Below are 19,953 nucleotides of genomic sequence, written 5' to 3' on the forward strand. Positions count from 1 at the left end.
AACTTTTGACCTATGGGAGTATGGGTGTTGGAGGCTGTTGCCAAAAGTTATTTAGGTTTAAAAAAAATCCATTTTTAACAGTAATTTGCAAAAGCTATGAGAAAAAGTCAAACCAATCCTGGATGTCTATAGCACATTTTGAAGGGCTTCAAAAGACCTTTCGAATGCATCTAAGAGAGTTGGAATTGATGAAGTTTTACGGAAATGCGAGCAATTTTAAGATTTTTCATGTGTTTTGGACCTCAAACTTCAATGTCCGTTTTACCCCACTTCCCTTTGTCGTAGAGGGCTCATATTTGGCATTAGTTCATCTCATGCATAGACAAACAAACGCTTAAAGTTTCATCCAAATCGGAGCACCTCGACCTGTTTCACATCGGTGAAAAACTCGCTCTTAAGCATATGCTATTTGATCCAGACACCGTCCAAACGACAGTTTAATGTTTTATACGACCACTCATGATTACTATTTAAAAAAAATTAAAAATATTTCACTGTCATCAAACTTTTGGTGGCTATATCTTGAAAACAAGGTACTTTATTAAAAAAATCTGTTTTTAAATTGCAAAACAAATTTTACATTAAAAAAAGCTGAGGAAGGCAATGAGGTCAAAAAATGTATGTATGTAATTTTTATTTTTTTTTTCTAAAAATCGCTATTTTATTTTAAATTCATAATTCTGTGGCAAAATATTTAACCATACTTCACTTTGGCTTAAAATTTGCGGGTGTTGGTCCCCTAAAACTTATAAGACAAATACGAAGATAAAAAAATACCAAATTTGGGAAATTGAGATTTTGTTAAATGAGCAGTTCTCTCAGATTTCGGTCAATCGATTTTTTTTTTGTATTTTTTAATCCGACTGAAACTTTTTTGGTGCCTTCAGTATGCCCAAAGAAGCCATTTTGCATCATTGCTTTGTCCATATAATTTTCCATACAAATTTGGCAGCTGGCCATACAAAAATGATGTATGAAAATTCAAAAATCTGTATCTTTTGAAGAAATTTTTTGATCGATTTGGTGTCTTCGGCAAAGTTGTAGGTATCGATATGGACTACACTGAAAAAAATGATACACGGTAAAAAAATGGTGATTATTTATTTAACTTTTTGTCACTAAAACTTGATTTGCAAAAAAACACTATTTTTGCCTTCCTCACCTTACTGAGGAAAGGCTACAAAATCACTCGAAAAATGAACTTCTCAATTAGACCTCCTAGACTCACCTTCATGTATACCTATCGACTCAGAATCAAATTCTGAGCAAATGTCTGTGTGTGTGGTGGGATGTTGATAAAAAAATTGTCACTCGATTATCTCGAGACTGGCTAAACCGATTTTGTCCGTTTTGGCCTCATTCGATCCGTCTTGGGGTCCCATATGTCGCTATTAAAAATTATGCAGTTTAGTGAAGTATTTCAAAAGTTATGCTAAAAAAACGATTTTGACTAATGTTCGGAAGATTTTAAAAAGGGTGGTTTTTGTAAGAAACCCCGTCATGTTATACATTTTTAGAAAGGTATCTAAGGTATAGACCTTTCTAACGCGTCCAATACATCGAAGATCTGGCAACCCTATCAAAAGTTATGAGCACTTAAGTGTTATTTATGCACTTTTTCTAGGCCGGATCTCAGATATTTTGATGAAAACGTTGTCTGGATTGCCCTGCAATATGAAGATCTGACTACCCTATCTAGTGGTATGAATAATGAGCCAAATTGATAAAAAACTGCCCTTTTGTGCAATCAAAATGTACTTTAGTGAAATTTGGATAAAGTGCACCGTTTTCAAGTTAAATCCTTTTTTAGATGACTTTTTTTGAAAATAATTGCAGTTTTTTATTTTTTTAACATTTGTGCACATGTTTGCCCAATTTTGAAAAAAATATTTTTGAAAGGCTGAGAAAATTCTCTATATTTTGCATTTTTGAACTTTGTTGATACGACCCTTAGTTGCTGAAATATTGCCATGCAGAGGTTTCAAAACAGGAAAATTGATGTTTTCTAAGTCTCACTCAAACAACACACCATTTTCTAATGTCGATATCTCAGAGCTAATGGTCCGATTTTAAATGTTAAAATATGAAACATTCGTGAAATTTTCCGATCTTTTCGAAAACAATATTTTCAAAAATTTAAACCAAGACTAACATTTTAAAAGGGCATAATATTGAATGTTAGGCCCTTTTGAAATGTTAGTCTTGGCATAAAAAAAAATAAAATATTTTTTTCCAAAAGATCGGAAAATTTCACGAATGTTTCATGTTTTAACATTTAAAATTGGACCATTAGTTGCTGAGATATCGACATTTGAAAATGGTGGGTTGCTTGGGTGAGACTTAGAAAACATCAATTTTCCTGTTTTGAAACCTCTGCATGGCAATATCTCAGCAACTAAGGATCGTATCAACAAAGTTCAAAAAAGCAAAATATAGAGAATTTTCTCAGCTTTTCAAAAATATTTTTTTCAAAAGTGGGCAAACATGTGCAATAATTGAAAAAAATTAAAAACTGCTATTATTTTCAAAAAAGTCACCTAAAAATGGATTTAACTTGAAAACGGTGCACTTTATCCAAATTTCACAGAAGTACTTTTTGATTGCAAATTTGATTTTACATCGAAAGATGAAGTTGAAAAATTTTTGCGACAAATTTTTATATTTTTTGAAAAAAATAGTATTGATTCAAAAATTCATAACTCGCTCAAATATTTTTTGCACAACCTGGAAATTTCTGAAAAGTTGGCATTTCATGTCCTCTAAAACATATCAAAAAATAAAAAAAAAATAAAAATCATAGTTTTTTGCAAATCAAGTTTTAGTGACAAAAAGTTAAATAAAAAATCCCCAATTTTTTTTTACCGTGTATCATTTGTTTCAGTGTAGTCCATATCCACACCTACAACTTTGCCGAAGACACCAAATCGATCAAAAAATTTCTTCAAAAGATACAGATTTTTGAATTTTCATACGTCATTTTTGTATGGCCAGCTGCCAAATTTGTATGGAAAATTATATGGACAAAGTAATTATGCAAAATGGCTTCTTTGGGCATTTCGAAGGCACCAAAAAAGTTTCAGCCGGATTAAAAAATACAAAAAATTAAAATTCAAAAAAAAAGATCGTAGAGAACTGGTCAATTATAAAATCGGCAAGATTTTTTTCCATGTACCATTTTTTTAACAGTCCTCATCAATACCTACAATGTTGGCAAAGACATTAAATTGTCTAATCTAATCTAATCTAATCTAACACAAACGCAGCCAGTCCGATGAAAGCATGCTGGAAAGTCTTGTGATTAGATAACGCCCCAAGCACTTTTCTTGTCATTATTAATAATTGCAGTACATCCGAGAACACCCGAAAATGTATTGCAAAAATTAAAGCGGCCAGCCCTACTACGTTGTGTTTACCGCAGAGAGGATTCTGAGAACGGATCATATTTCACAGAATCTACAGGGGAGGAAGGATGCGTGGACATACCGTACCAAACGCTCCTGTTTACAGTTTCATTTGTGTTTTGTATGATGTGTTAAGTGTAAAATATAGTGTGATTATATAGTCAAATAAATATAATAATGCAATATAATGATCATTTAATAAAATCCCTTCACCTATATATAATAACCAAGCACCCCAGCACACAAACAGCGGCACAAAAGAAATGAAAATGAGCATGCAAAAACAAGACAACGCGTCCCCGTGGTCAGCGCACTAATCTGTTGGTAAAGACATTAAATTGATCATAAAATTTCTTCAAAATTTACGGATTTTCGAATATTTACGTACCATTTTTGTATGGATAGCTGCCAAAATTGTATGGAAACTTCTATGGGTGAACCACTGACACAAAATGCCTTTTTTGGTCATAGTCCCCACAAGTTTGTGCCAAATAAAAAAATGCAAATAAAATCCATTTTCGGTTTTTGTATAGAATTGCCCGTTGAGTTGCAAAATGTTTTTTTCGAAAATTATTTTTTAGCTTGGGTGTTGTTTGACTGAGCGCTCGATAATTGGGCTGTAGCCAGTTTAAAAAAAACAAACGTCAAAAAACTGCGTGATCTCCAAGATCTGGGAGTGGATGGATGGTGTCGTGTGTCCCATCTATAAAAAGGGCGATAAGCTGGACTGCGGCAACTACCGCGGCATCACGGTTATCAACGCGGCCTACAAAATCCTCTCCCAGATCCTCTGTCGCCAGCCAGGAGGTTCGTGGGGCCCTACCAAGCGGGCTTCACTGGCGCGCGCGCCACCACGGACCAAATGTTTTGTCTCCGACAGATCCTCGAGAAATGTCGTGAGTACAACGTGCCCACACATCACATCTTCATCGATTTCAAGGCGGCCTATGATACAGTCGACCGCGAGCAGCTATGGCAGATTATGCACGAGAACGGGTTTCCGGATAAACTGACTCGGCTGATCAAGGCTACCTTGGACGGTGTGATGTGTCACGTGCGTGTTTCGGGGGACTTAGCGGAACCCTTTGGATCACGCCGAGGGCTGCGGCAAGGTGATGGCTTATCCTGTGCGCTATTCAACGTCGCCCTTGAGGGCATTATTCGAAGGGCGGGCATCGAAACGAGTGGCACGATTTTGAACAGGTCCTACCAACTGCTTGCTTTTGCCGATGACATCGACATTGTGGCAAGAAACCTGAAGACGGTGAAGGATGTCTACACCCGACTGAAGGTACAAGCAAGGCGTGTAGGACTTGGCATGAATACGACGAAGACGAAGTACATGAGAGGAAGGGGTTCGAAGGACGTCGGCCCCCCAAGTCTCACCCCTCTAACTGTGGATGGTGATGAGTTGGAGGAGGTGAGCGAGTTCGTGTACTTGGGATCGCTGGTAACCGCCGACAACGACACCAGCAAAGAGATCCGGACTCGTATTTTTGCTGGGAATCGTGCTTACTTCGGATTACGGAAGACCCTCACATCGGATCGAGTGCAGCGCCGCACGAAGCTGATGATGTATAAACACTGATTAGACCGGTAGTCCTCTATGGCCACGAGACTTGGACGATGCGGCAGGAGGACGAACGTGCCCTTGGAGTTTTCGAACGGTAGGTGCTACGAACGATCTACGGTGGAGTGCAGGTGTCTGACGGAGTGTGGCGAAGACGCATGAACCACGAACTGCACGCGTTTCTTGAAGAACCGACCATCGCCACCCAGGCGAAGATCGGGAGGCTCAGGTGGGCCGGCCATGTCGCCCGAATGGACGAGAGCCAGTCTGTCAGACTGCTTTTTGACCGCGCCGAACCAGCTGGCGGTACAGGCAGGAGAGCAGGGAAACCGCGCGCACGGTGGGGAGATCAAGTGAATGGTGATATCCGGAAGATCTGTAACCTGGGAAATTGGCGAGTAGCAGCCCAAGACCGAGAAAGATGGAAGCGTCTTCTTGCTACAGCACGCGTACCCTATTATCACTTTCCTACACAAATTACCATTATTACGCCGCGGAAAAAAAACAACGACATCCTAAATTTAAAAAATTGTCCTTATACTTGTCAACCGGTGTCACCAGGACTTTCCCATGAAACAAAATTGCAAACATCAAGCTCTTTTCACGATCAAAAGAACAAAACCCCCGATAATTGAAAAATAATTGCAGGCGATAATTACTGGGCGCAAAACGGTTCTAATTTGAATAATTAACATCCAGGTATCGAAGTTCAAATTAACTCCGCTCGCTAGTGTGTTTAAATAATTCTCGAGGGTTGCACTTCCTCCGGGAGCTGAGGTTCAAACTCCCTTTTCGTCCGGTAGCTTAGCTCCCCATTTGTGAGTGGCACCCGCTCGCAGGCAAAATATGTTGGAAATTATTCGCCTGTTTTTGACACTCGCCCGGGTTCGCCCACCCCTCAAACATAAATTTTCAATCTGTGCCACCCCCACACCATGCTCCAAAAGAGGGGAAGGGGGTGGCTTCAGTCTGGCTGGGTTTGCGAGCTTAGCATGGCATGTGTGCATCTTTAGGAATAAAAGTCAGTTTTGCTTTATTTTTTAGCAAAAATCATAAAATGACTCTTTTAGAAGAACTTATTCATGTGTTCATGAACTTTCGCTCTCAATCAGTTCAGCCTAGCATCGCTGGAGCCCGATTCGAGCCACGGAACTTTGGAAGAGTTTATATATTTTTTTTCCTTTTCCAATACTCGGTACCGTTCCAAAGGATGCTGCGGGAGGGAGGTTGTAATCAAAAACACGATAAATTGATTACTTACACAAATATTGCTTTTTGTGCCGTACATTTTTTTTCCCGGCGTCGTCGTTGCTGTTGTTGTTGGGTTTTTCCATCGAAAATTTTTCCTTTTCCTCCGTTCCCGCCGTATGAATAGCAAATAGAGCTTATTCCTTTCATGTTTTTTTTTTCCGTCGTCGTCGTTGACAAGAACCGGATAATTGGAACACGCCGATGTCGTCGTCGTTACGGCGCGATTGACATTTTCTCTGATGTCGGCGTCGCGTTCACGTGTTCCCTTTAAACAAAAAAAAAAGAATCTTTTCCAGGCATCTTTTTCAACCAAATTTCCTCTTCCCCTATTCAGCTAACCCAGCACCTGGCCACCCACAACGGCATCCGGAAGCACAAGTGCCCGCACTGTCCGTCGGCGTTTTCCTGCGCGGCGAACCTCAAAATGCACCTCAAGAGTCACCTGGACATTCGAGATTACACGTGTCACATCTGCGGCAAGGGGTTCTACCGGCCGGATGCGCTCAAAAAGCATCTGCTCTGTTATCATGCGAACTTGAAGGCGTTCCACTGTAACATTTGCAACAAGATGTTCAAGGGTCATCTGCCGCAGCACATGAGAACGCACAAGATGATTCGGCCGCATGGGTGTGCGGTGTGCGGGGCGGTCTTTTCGCAGCGATCGCAGCTCGTGGTGCACCAGAGGATCCATACCGGGGAGCGGCCGTATCGGTGTCAGGTGAGTTTGGAACGCTGTTCAAACTGGAAAGAAATTACACTACAGTACTTGGTCGGTAACTGGGCTGAGGGCATGGCCCAGTAAGGTGTAATATGGTTAGATGGATAAAAATAAAGTTTTCCAAATTAAGTGAGCACAGCAATTTTTCAGTTGCTTTTGGGGGTCCTCAACATCTCCCCAAAGTTTGGGAACGATTGGTTTAGTCCTTACATTGCGCAAAGCGATTCAATTTCCATTTAAATTTGTATAGGAAAAATCTTTTTTTGAATTTTGATGTTCAAGAAATCCACGTTTCACGGTATATCAAAACTGGATTCATATTCGGATGCTCCTAATGCGTGATGCGATGCGTGCTAATTTCCATAGAAAATTGAATCGCTTCGCGCAAAGTGAGGACTAAACCAATCGTTCAAAAACTTAGGGAAGTTGTTCAGGACCCCAAAAGGAACTGAAAAAATGCTGTGCTGGAAAATCGATTTTGCTTTTACACCCTAACGGACAATTGTGGGGGTTGTTGAGATTCGCAAAAAAGTTGCTGGGTCATAGCTCAAAATATGTCTTCTTTGTTCCTTTCAAACATATCAAAATAAAAAATATTCTTAAATAGTGTTTGGTCTTTTTGGTCATTTTGGTCATTTTAGTCATTTTGGTTATTTTGGTCATTTTAGCTATTTTGGTCATTTTACTCATTTTGTTTATTTAGGTCATTTTTGTCATTTTGGTCATTTTGGTCATTTTGGCTATTTTGGTTATTTTAGTCATTTTGGTTATTTTGGTTATTTTGGTCATTTTGGTCATTTAGGTAATTTTGTTCATTTTAGTAATTTTGGTAATTTTGATCAATTTGGTCATTTTGGTCGTTTGAGCCATTTTGGTGATTTCGGTTATTTTGATCATTTTGGTTTTATGGTCATTTTGGTCATTTTGGCCATTTGGGCTATTTGGGTCATTTTGGTCATTTTGGTCATTTTGGTCATTTTGATCTTTTTGATCACTTTAATCATTTTGGTCATTTTGGTCATTTCGGTCATTTTGGCCATTTTGGTTATTTTAGTCTTTTTGGTTATTTTGGTCATTTAGGTCATTTTGTTCATTTTAGTAATTTTGGTAATTTTGATCAATTTGGTCATTTTGGTCGTTTGAGCCATTTTGGTGATTTCGGTTATTTTGATCATTTTGGCCATTTTGGTCATTTTGGTCATTTTGTTCATTTTGGTCATTTTGGTCATTTTGATCACTTTGATCATATTGATCATGTTAATAATTTTTGTTATTTTGGTCATTTTGTTAATTTTGGTAATTTTTGTCATTTGGGTCATTTTGATCATTTGGCCATTTTGATCATTTTGGTAGCTTTGGTAATTTTGGTAATTTTGGTAATTTTAGTAATTTTGGTATTTTTGGTATTTTTGGTAATTTTGATCATTTTGATCATTTTGGTCATTTGGGTCATTTTTGTCATTTTGGTCATTTCGGTCATTTTGGCCATTTTGGTTATTTTAGTCTTTTTGGTTATTTTGGTCATTTAGGTCATTTTGTCCATTTTAGTAATTTTGGTAATTTTGATCAATTTGGTCATTTTGGTCGTTTGAGCCATTTTGGTGATTTCGGTTATTTTGATCATTTTGGTTTTTTAGTCATTTTGGTCATTTTGGCCATTTGGGCTATTTGGGTCATTTTGGTCATTTTGGTCATTTTGGTCATTTTGGTCTTTTTGATCACTTCAATCATGTAGAGACGAATTAAAAACGCGTGGACTGTAATTTGCGACTGGTTTATTCTCTTGCCGTCTCTAAAACTGTGCTGGTTGTTCGTGCTGTGTGTTAGTGTGAGTGTGTTGTAAAAGCGGAAATGCACTGAATCAAAATTTCTGTCTTCTAGCTGTCAATCGCTGCAGGGTTGCCAAATGCGTCCCAACATCCTCCCCCGCCAGTGGACATCCGGGAACTTCAACCGGCTGTCTTCTCCTCTGCTTCGTCGTCGAGTGGGAGCACCGCAACCTTTGCCGTCGACCGCTTGTAAACTCCTCCTGCTGTCTTTACCGTCACCACGCGGGTGACTCCGTCTTGCCCGGGGTGGACCTTCACAACTCGGCCGAGCCTCCACTGCAGCGCCGGAACGTTCTCCTCCTTGAGCAGCACCAAATCTCCTTCCATGACGACAGTGTGCTGCTTGTTCCACTTCTGCCGCTGCTGCAGCTCGGACAGGTAGCCCGCCGACCAGCGTTTCCAGAAGTCAGCTCGCATCTTCTGCAGGTGCTGCCACCGTGTCAGCGTTCCAGGCTTGAGTTGATCGGACGCCGGCTCTGGGATCGCGTTGAATGGGCGGCCAATCAGCAAATGACCGGGCGTGATCACGTTGAGGTCACCCGGGTCCGCCGTCTGCGGCACCAACGGCCGCGAGTTAAGTATGCCTTCAATCTGCGTTAGTAGTGTGGACCATTCCTCTTCTGTCAGCTTCGTTTCACCTGCGTTCCGCTTGATCAGGTGCTTCGCCGACTTCACGCCGGCTTCCCACAAACCTCCTACGTGCGGCGACCGTGGTGGGATAAAATGCCAGCGAATTTCCTTGGGCAGACAAAACTCTTGAAGCGCACCCTTCGTCAGCTGCTGCGTCAGCAGCGCGTACAGTTCGTGGAGCTCCGAGCTGGCTCCAGCAAAGTTTGTGGCGTTGTCGCTGTAAACGTCGGAGGGAAGGCCGCGACGAGCGACAAATCGGTGCAAGGCGGCAATGAAAGCATCCGTCGTTAAGTTTGACACCAGCTCGATGTGGATGCACTTCGTCACCATGCACACAAACAATGCCACGTACGCCTTGCAGTACACTGGTTTGCGCGGGTGCCCCTTGCGTACGTAGATTGGTCCAGCGAAGTCAACGCCCACTCGTTCAAATGGGTAGGCCTGGGTCACTCTGTAGCTGGGCAAGTCTCCCATGAACAGTTTGGTCTCCGATGGGTTCACCTTGAAGCACCGTACGCACTTCCGCAACCTTGCGCGGATCGCGTTTCGTCCGTTCAGGATCCAGTACCGTTGCCGCAGGACCGATAGAGTTCCGCTCGGTCCGACGTGCAGATTCTCCTCGTGGACAGCTTGAACCAGGATCGCCGTTACTGGATGCTCGGCAGGCAGTATGGCCGGGCACCGCTGCTCGTACGACACGTTGGCGTACTTGATCCGTCCGTTGACTCGTAGAATGCCGTAGGTGTCGACCCACGGGTTCAAGCTTCGTAGTCGGCCAGTGTACCTCTCGTTCGGCTTGCCTTGCTTCTTCAGCACTTCTTGGATGTCTGTCTGCATTCGTTGCTGCTGGACCATGTACACAATCGAGCGCAGCGACGATCGTAGTTCGGGTATGGTTGGGTACTTGTCGTTGTCTCCGTACGTGGATCGCTTCCGGGTCTTGTTGCAAAAGCGAATCACGTAGGCTAGCACTCGTTGTAGTTTGCGGAACGAGCTGAACCGTGTGAAGATCCTGTTGTAGTCTTCTTCTTGTTCGTCGGTTATCACAACGGCTGCAACTCGTACTTCGGGTAGTTCGACTACGATGGCCATCTCGTCTTCTTGGTAGTCGTTTTCTTCGAGGAACCCGCCATGGAACCAGAAGCGATTCCCAATCAGCGCTTCCGGAAAGAGTCCTCGTGAGACGAGGTCTGCGGGGTTGGCGCTGCTTCGCACGTACTTGTACTCGTAGTCGGCCCTCGGGGTAAGCTCGTGGATTTCGGCAACTCGGTTTGCCACGTACGTTTCGAGCTCGCTTGGGGACTTGGCCAACCATCCCAGTGCAATCGTCGAGTCGCTGTACAGCACCTTTCGAGTGAATTTCACCTTGAGTGCTTTCATTACCCTGGACACCAACCTTGACATCAGCCGGAAGCCGCACAGTTCGAGTTTCGGGATCGTCTCTTTGGGCGCCAAGTGCGACTTGCTGCACAGCAAGTAGGCTACTGCTGTGTTGTCCGCCAGAATGTTACGCACGTAGACGCACGTGCCGTAAGCTTCCAGGGATGCGTCCGAAAATGCGTGCAGCTCCAGGGCCACCCTGTGTGGCACGATGACTCGGCGCTCGATCTGTACCTCCATCAGCGCTCGCAGTCCTCCACGAAATTTGTTCCATAGCTCCGTAAGCACCTTGCACAGTTGCTTGTCCCAAGACACTTTCTTTCGCCAACACTGACGCAGGATCAATTTAGCGGTGACACAAACCGGTGCTTGCAGACCTAGCGGGTCAAAAGATCTGGCAACTTCCGACAGGATGCGACGTTTGGAAACCGGTTGAGTCAAGTCAGTGAGAGCGACGCGGAACAGCAGTTTGTCACTGGTGGGGTTCCACAGAATGCCGAGAGTCTTGATCATTTCGTTCACGCCACTCAATTCGAATGACACTTGCTTCTCTCGTCGTTCGTCTGGAATGGTGTCAAGAAACTCGGCGGAATTGGAGCACCACTTGTGGAGCTCGAAGCCTCCCTTCTCCAGCAGCTCCTCCAGTTCGTCGCGCGCCAGCAGCAACTCCTTCAGTGTGTCAGCACCCGCAAGTGCGTCATCGATATAGAAATCGTTCTCCAAAATCTTGGCAGCGCGAGGGTAGGCTTGTCCTTCGTCTTGGGCGAGCTGTTTCAACGTGCGGGTCGCCAAGTATGGCGCTGATGCCGTCCCGTAAGTGACGGTCAACAGTTCGAGCATTTTGAGTGACTCGGAAGGGTCCGTTCTCCAAAACACACGTTGAAACTTCGTGTGGTCGGGGTGCACCCGAACCATTCTGTACATCTTCGAGATGTCCGCCGTAAACACGTACGGGTACGTCCGGAATCGAAGGGCGATATCGAATAACGGATCTTGAATGGTTGGACCGACCATCAGGGTGTCGTTGAGCGAGAGTCCGGAACTCGTTTGTGCCGAGGCGTCAAAAACTGTGCGCAACTTGGTGGTGGACGAACTTGGCTTCAGTATGGCATGGTGGGGCAGGTAGTACCCACCATCTTCCTCCTTGGACGGGTCGATTTCGCGGCAGTGGCCGAGGCGCACGTATTCTTCCATGAAAGCGCAGTAGGCCGCCTTCAGGTCCGCGTTCTTGGCTAGTTTCTTCTCGAGGTATGAGAAGCGTTGTAGTGCGTGCTGCTTCGAGTCGCCGAGTTGACTCACGTTGCCACGGAAGGGTAGCATCACGACGTAGCGACCGCTCGGGTCACGGCTGTGGGTCTGCTCGTAGCACTGCTCGCATGCCGTCTCCTCCGACGACATCCTTGAAGCGGTCGGCACCGCCTCGGATTCCCAGAACCGTTCGACGAGGTCGTTCAGCTCAGCGTCTTGGACCGCCACGTTGCAGCGGGTCACTTCGTACTTCCAGCTCGTGGAGTCGGCCAGGCCACCGACTACCCATCCGAACACTGTCTCCTGCAAAAACGGCAGGCTCTCTGCCAGCTTGACCTTACCAGTTTTCAGGAGACCGAAGAATTGGCCGACGCCAATCAGCATGTCCACCCGTTGAGGGCGGTAGAACTCCGGATCCGCTAGCTGCAGGCCGGCGGGTACCGGCCAGGTAGAGATGTCGATGTTCTTCGCAGGTATGGTTCCAGTGATACGGTTGATCACCAGACACTCCAAGTTGCTTGTGTAGACGTTGTCTCGGGACTGCACGTTGATGTGCACCAAGGCCGTAACCCTGGTCGTTGAACCATCCACACCTTTGACGTCGACGTTCACACTTCGTCGCTTCAGTCGCAGTAGCGACGCGACCTTCTCCGTACACAGATTCACTTGTGAACCGCAATCTAGCAGTACGCGGCAGGGCAGGGCCTTGCCACCGTCGTCGAGGATGTTCACAATCGCCGTGCAGAGAAGCGCCCGTTGCTGGTAGATCACACAGGAGGCTGTGACCGCCGTCGTTCCGGCTGGTTCTGCGCTCGGCGTAGCCGTCGTGGAGTTCTGCGTGGATCGTGCAAGTGGCTGCTCAACAGCGACACCCGTTTCGTTCAGATGTAGTGTAGAATGGTGCCGCTTCTTGCAGGCCTTGCACGTCTTCGTCGAGGAGCAGCGACGCGTGATGTGCCCCTTCTTTAAGCAATTGAAACAAACTCCAGTTTGCTTCGCCTTCTCGTAGCGCTCCTTCGGATCCAGCTTGAGATATTCGCCGCACTCGTGGTTCTGGTGCTCCTGTCCGCAAAATGCGCACCGGTACTCGACCGACGCCGCCAGGGACGATGCCTTCAGTGCGGGAATCTTCGTTGTCTTTGCTGCGACAGGCTTCTTCTGCTTGTTGTCAGCAAGCTCGATGCGTTCCAAAACTTGACTCCGGGTTGTGAGAAACTTCACCGTGTCGGCGTAGTTCGGAATCTCGCCGTGCTCGATGCTTGTCTCCCACACTTTCCTCGTTTCGATGTCAAGCTTCGACGCCAAAATGTTGACCACCAGAATGTCCGCAAGGCCAGCCATCGGGAACTCGTGGAAGTTCAAAGCACTTACGTGCCGTTTGCACCCGTCCACCAGCTCACGGAGTTGTTTACCACTTTCAGATGTCATCGGTTTGAGGTTAAGTAAACCGCCGACGTGAATGTCAACGATCCTCCTCTTATTCTCGTATTGCTCGGTCAGTTCCGCCCAAGCAGCAGCAAAGTCGCTGTCGTTGATCGTTTGCTGGTCGATTGACCCAACGGCTTCTCCGACCAGGCACTTGTCCAAATGATAGAGCTTGGTTGCGTCTGACTCGCCGGGGTGCTTGCTCATGACATCCGTGAAAATGGCCTTGAATTTGTACCAGTTTTCTGGCTTCCCGTCGAAAGATGGCAGCGGCGTGTGGAGAGAAGATGTCGCTTGCACTCGCACGGGTTGGGCTGCTGCCGGAGGCTGGGGGTCCGGTTCTTGTTTGACCCCACGCAGTAACTGGCAGACCTTGGCCCGAACGAAATTGTAATCCGCTTCAAATTCGACATACTTCTTCTCCTGGTCATCCGCTTCCGCTGGCTTGGCCGCGTAGATCTTATTCTGGAAGTGGTTGAATTCCTCGTAGGCTGCGTCAATCGTCTTCAGCTGGGTGTGCAGGAGGAACTCATCCGGAATCGTTTGGTTTTGCGTGTGCTGGCCCAGCACGTTCTTAATCCGGGTGATTTTTCCTTTCACTGCACCACGTTGTTTCACCAAAATGTCGAACTCTTCCGCCATCTTTCTTCTCGATTGTTGCAGCTCTCCGATCGGCGTACTAAAAACTTCCAATAACGAACTGTCCGGATCTTTCACCGGAGTTGAGAGCATCTACGCCCATCCAATCGACCGGGTCCTTGTCCTTTCCTTTCGACCGAAACTACTACGAATATCCAGCGAAGTAGGACCAAAAAATGTAGAGACGAATTAAAAACGCGTGGACTGTAATTTGCGACTGGTTTATTCTCTTGCCGTCTCTAAAACTGTGCTGGTTGTTCGTGCTGTGTGTTAGTGTGAGTGTGTTGTAAAAGCGGAAATGCACTGAATCAAAATTTCTGTCTTCTAGCTGTCAATCGCTGCAGGGTTGCCAAATGCGTCCCAACAAATCATTTTGTTCATTTTGGTCATTTTGGTCATTTTAGTCATTTTGGTCATTTTGATCACTTTGATCATTTTGGTCATTTGGGTAATTTTGGTCATTTTGATCATTTCGGTCATTTTGGCCATTTTGGTTATTTTAGTCTTTTTGGTTATTTTGGTTATTTTGGTCATTTTGGTCATTTAGGTCATTTTGTTCATTTTAGTAATTTTGGTAATTTTGATCAATTTGGTCATTTTGGTCGTTTGAGCCATTTTGGTGATTTCGGTTATTTTGATCATTTTGGTTTTTTGGTCATTTTGGTCATTTTGGCCATTTGGGCTATTTGGGTCATTTTGGTCATTTCGGTCATTTTGGTCATTTTGGTCATTTTGGCTATTTTGGTTATTTTAGTCTTTTTGGTTATTTTGGTCATTTAGGTCATTTTGTTCATTTTAGTAATTTTGGTAATTTTGATCAATTTGGTCATTTTGGTCGTTTGAGCCATTTTGGTGATTTCGGTTATTTTGATCATTTTGTTTTTTTTTGTCATTTTGGTCATTTTGGCCATTTGGGCCATTTGGGTCATTTTAGTCATTTTGGTAATTTTGATAAATTTGATCATTTTTTGGTCTTTTTTGTCATTTTGGTCATTTTAGTAATTTTGTTCATTCTGATAATTTTTGTCATTTTGATTATTTTGATTATTTTGATCATTTTGGTCATTTTGTTTATTTAGGTCATTTTTGTCATTTTGGTCATTTCTGTCATTTTGGCCATTTTGCTTATTTTGGTCATTTTTGTCATTTTGGTCATTTCTGTCATTTTGGCCATTTTGCTTATTTTGGTCATTTTGGTCATTTTGTTCATTTTAGTAATTTTGGTAATTTTGATCAATTTGGTCGTTTGAGCCATTTTGGTGATTTCGGTCATTTTAGTTATTTTGGTCATTTTGGTTAATTTGATTAATTTGGTCATTTTGGCTATTTTGGTCATTTTGGTAATTTTGGTCATGTGGTCGATTAGTTCATTTTGGTAATTTTGGTCATATTGATTATTTTGATCATTTTGCTCATTTTGGTCATTTTGTTTATTTTGGTCGTTTTAGTAATTTTGATCATTTCGGACATTTTGGTAATTTCGGTTATTTTGACCGATTTGTTCATTTTAGTCATTTAGATCATTTTGGTAATTTTGGTAATTTTGGTAATTTTGGTAATTTTGGTAATTTTGATATTTTTGGTAATTTTGGTAATTCTGGTAATTTTGACCGATTTGTCCATTTTAGTCATTTTGATCATTTTGATCATATTGGTCATTTTAGTCATTTTGGTCGATTTGGTCATTTTGGTCATTTTGGTCGATTTGGTCGATTTAACCATTTTGGTAATTTTGGTCATTGTGGTCATTTTGGTCGATTTGCTCATTTTTTTCATTTTAGTCATTTTGGTCGTTGTGGTCATTTTGGTCGATTTTTTCATTTTAGTCATTTTGGTCATTGGGGTCATTTTGATCGATTTGTTCATTTTGTTCATTTTAGTCATTTTGGTCATTTGATCATTTTGGTCATTTTGGTCGATTTTTTCATTTTGTTCATTTTGGTAATTTGGTCATTTTGATCATTTTGGTAATTTAGGTAATTTAGGTAATTTTGGTAATTGTATTAATTTTGGTTATTTTGGCCATTTTGTTCACTTTTGTCATTTTGGTCATTTTGACTGTTTTGGTCATTTTGGTCTTTTCATACTTTTCGGTTTTTGAAATTTTTGAAATTAAATATGTCTTTATTGAACTTTCTTATAATAATTACATTTCATATACATTTTAAGTGGTATGGCTAAATGCTCTTCATCTTTGTTGTATTTTTCGTTTTATTATTACTGTTCACATTCATTCATTTATTTCAAATTGTTTTACATTTTTGCATTTAATCGAATACATTTGGGTAAACAAAAGAAAAAAATCACTTTAACAACTAATCCTAACCATACTTTTCGGTTGTTTTGGTCATTTTGATCTTTTTTGATATTTTGGTCATATTGGCAATTTTGGACATTTTGGTCATGCACAAATTAATTCTTCAATGTTGACACTAAATTCTTAAAAAAATCGTTCTTAAAACACAAAATCCAGAATATTCAGGTAAACTTTTTGAATAGGCAGCCTCTTTACCAGCATCAATTATTTCAAATTGGCTTTTTTGCTTTAACTCTTTGAGTGCATTTGGATTTTTTGATTGTTCTAAGCAAAACTATCCTATGTAACATGAAATTAGGAGGATAGAATTAAAAAAATATTGAAGTTTAGTTTAAACTAAAGAGAATAAGACGTAAATAAATCAAAATCAAATAAAATTGGGGTTCTTATAAAAAGTAAATAAATCGATTCAGAAAGATTGGCTGTACTGAAAAGTTAGATTAATAATTTCGATAATGTTTTTCAATTAAATTCATTGAATAAACCAAATATTTATAAATAATATTTTCTTCTATTCTAGGTCTGCTGGCAGGCGTTCGCCCACTCGAGCGTCCTCAAGCTGCACATCCGCAAGCACACGGGCGAAAAGCCGTTCGAGTGTCCGATTTGCAGCGTCGGCTTCTCGCAGCTGCCCCACCTCAAGAAGCACATGCTCTCTATCCACAACCAGGACAAGTCGTACCTCTGCAAGCACTGCAACATCTTCTTCAAGACGAAGCTGGACCACCAGACGCACATGGCGAGCTGCTCGCCGGAAACGCAACAGCCGGCGGCCAGCGTCGAGGAGATTATCGACCGGAATGTGAGTCTGAGGAGCTTTTTATCTGAGATAAAAAAAATATTAAATTAAATCTCTCTATGATTTTTAGGTAAAGGCCGCCAACAGCGGGGTGGATCCGCCGATGCCCCTGTCCCACATGCGCTTCCTGGTGGCCATCCTGCTGAAGAAGATCTCCACCGACGAGCGGCTCAAGGATCTGGGCTTCGACAAGCGGCTCATCGACAACGTCCTCGTGGATTCGCTCAAGTGCGCTGGCCGCACCGCGTGCGACGACAAAACGCTCGAGCCGGCCAACCGCCTCAAGAAGAACGTCCAGGAGCTGCTCGAGTGGACCGTGCCGCAAAAGTACATGGAAGAGTTCAAGAAGGCCAACCGGAGCACCGAGGAGCTCCTGGAAGATCTGACCAACTAACTTGCTTTTTTTAAACATTACTAACACTGTCAATTTTCAAATTTAATCGGGAATTTGATGCTGAATTAATTGTTGGAGGGTGCGAAGTAGCTAAAATTTCCTCAAATTCCTCATCGACTGAGGATTGTTTTCTATTACGTAGGTCTAGTTACTAATCTGGGTGTGTCTGAACTAACAAGCAACCAACTTTGAACGATTTGATTTAACTTTTCTTATTTCCCGGTGACGGTTTACTCACATTTTTTTCGGAACATTACCAAAGTACCGCCATTTTGTTGCCATAAACCAATGCAGGAAACTTGCCAAAATGTTATTTATGTTTGAATTATGCAAATACAATTAATGAATTTATTTTTATTTTCCTTAAAAATAGCTGGTTAAAAGATTTCGACAGATACCAAAACAAAACAAAAATCGTACAAAAGGCAGCGTTCATCAAAAAAATCTAGTCAAAAGATTGCCATTATTGCGGTAGAATTAAACGAATTTTATTATTTTATACTAATTTTAATCTCATCCAAAGCCGAGCGACCTAACAGTCGCTCGCATGTACATTGAACCATATAAAAGTAGCTCGAACCAAAAACAAAAACACAAAACAAATATCTATCATCAACACAAACCAAAAACATATGCGAGAGTTGAGATCGTGTGTCGATCTCGTCTCGTGTGCCAGTACTAAATGTAGGTGTCTAGTGTAAGAAATGCGTGAGAAAGTGTAGTTTAATTAACCTCCCTAAATGTCTAAGTGTAACATATGAAGCGTAAAAAACGAAATCGTGTGCCATCGTGGACCACGTTGGCGCGGACATCTTTGAATAAAAGTAGCAGAAATTGATAGCCATGTGTATTCAATTTATCCGAATGTTTCCTTGATTTATTATACATTATTTTAGTTTTTTGTACGCGAATCTTATCATTCTAATATTTAAGCAAAATCTTTTCTTATGACACCAACTAATTTTTTTAAACATGTTTTATTCAACTTCTATAATGAGCAAAATGGCTTCTTTGGGCATACCGAAGCCATCAAAAAAGTTTCAGCCGGATTAAAAAATAAAAAATTCAATAAAAAGACCGATTTCGTAGAGGAATGCAAATTCTCTACGAAATCGGTCTTTTTATTGAATTTTTTATTTTTTAATCCGGCTGAAACTTTTTTGGTGGCTTCGGTATGCCCAAAGAAGCCATTTTGCATCATTAGTTTGTCCATATAATTTTCCTAACAAATTTGGCAACTGTCCATACAAAAATGATTTATGAAAATTAAAAAATATGTATTTTGAAGAAATTTTTAGATCGATTAGGTGTATTTTCAAAGTTGTAGGTATGGATAAAGACATAAAGACTACATTGAAGAAAAATGATATACGGTAAATTTTTTTGTGATTTTTAATTTAACTTTTTGTCAATAATCTTGATTTGCAAAAAAACACCTTTTTTTTACTTTTTATACTGCCGTTCTACGCATAATTGTCCCATGTTCAAAAAAGGGCAACTGAGAAAAACGCGATTGAAATCTTTCGATCGATTTCTGTGTTTCTACGCATAATTGTCCCGTGGTTCCCTATTCGCCCTATATGACCCTAATCACCCCGGTTAACATGTTATCACCCTTATTTGTAATCCTCTTGCAGGTAAACAGGTAAACAAAATAAAATGCTTCGTAAAACTCATGATTTCGTGATAGAAAATACTTGGTGGGACAATTATGCGTAGAAGTTCAACGATGGGACAAACAGACTTGGTGTTGTTTTCAATGATTTTCTGAACAAAGTACTAGATTTTATGTGTTTTTCTGAAAGTATACGTAAAACTAAACTTAAAAATGATAAAAAGTCAAAATCATCGAAAACTGACATGGGACAATTATGCGTAGAACGGCAGTATATGTCCCCTAAACTTCAAATGCCAACTTTTCAGAAATTTCCACATCTATGATTGAGTTTTGAATTTTTTAATCAATACGGATTTTTTTCAAAAAAACGAAATATTGGTCGCAAAATTTTGTCAATTTCAATTTTCGATGTAAAACGATGTAAAAAATGTCCGCGTGGCTTATGGATGGTGTCTACGGCTAATACAACGCAGTAGGCTTGGCCGGTTTAAGGGCAAACGAGATGACGTTTCATTCATAACAAAATGGCTACTGCAATGATCATAACCTTACACTAAAGAATGTATTCTTGGCATTTTCCTGTTTGTAGTAAGATAATTTGATAATTTATTAATTCGTTTAAGAGATTATAGAAAAATGTGTTTTTTCCATGTATAACAAATTTTAAGCAGCGTTTTTTCTACTTTTTTCCTTGTGCAATTTTGTTAAAGGGAGGGGACAGCAATTTAGTTTAT

General features: G+C 41.9%; 1 protein-coding gene across 2 annotated transcripts in view; it reads left to right on the plus strand.

The window, feature by feature from the left end:
• The window catches only part of LOC120422205 (zinc finger protein OZF-like), a 45,751-nt gene extending 27,312 nt beyond the window's left edge, over positions 1-18,439 (plus strand). For both annotated transcript variants that reach the window (XM_039585586.2, XM_039585587.2), the window contains exons 3-5: positions 6,557-6,940; positions 16,929-17,210; positions 17,278-18,439. In XM_039585586.2, the coding sequence (XP_039441520.1) occupies positions 6,557-6,940; positions 16,929-17,210; positions 17,278-17,601 (990 nt within the window). In that variant the 3' untranslated portion in view covers positions 17,602-18,439. The remainder of the gene's footprint in view (positions 1-6,556; positions 6,941-16,928; positions 17,211-17,277) is intronic.
• The last annotated feature ends 1,514 nt before the right edge of the window (positions 18,440-19,953 follow it).

The sequence above is a fragment of the Culex pipiens genome, chromosome 2, assembly GCF_016801865.2.
Source record: "Culex pipiens pallens isolate TS chromosome 2, TS_CPP_V2, whole genome shotgun sequence".
Classification (NCBI taxonomy): domain Eukaryota; kingdom Metazoa; phylum Arthropoda; class Insecta; order Diptera; family Culicidae; genus Culex; species Culex pipiens.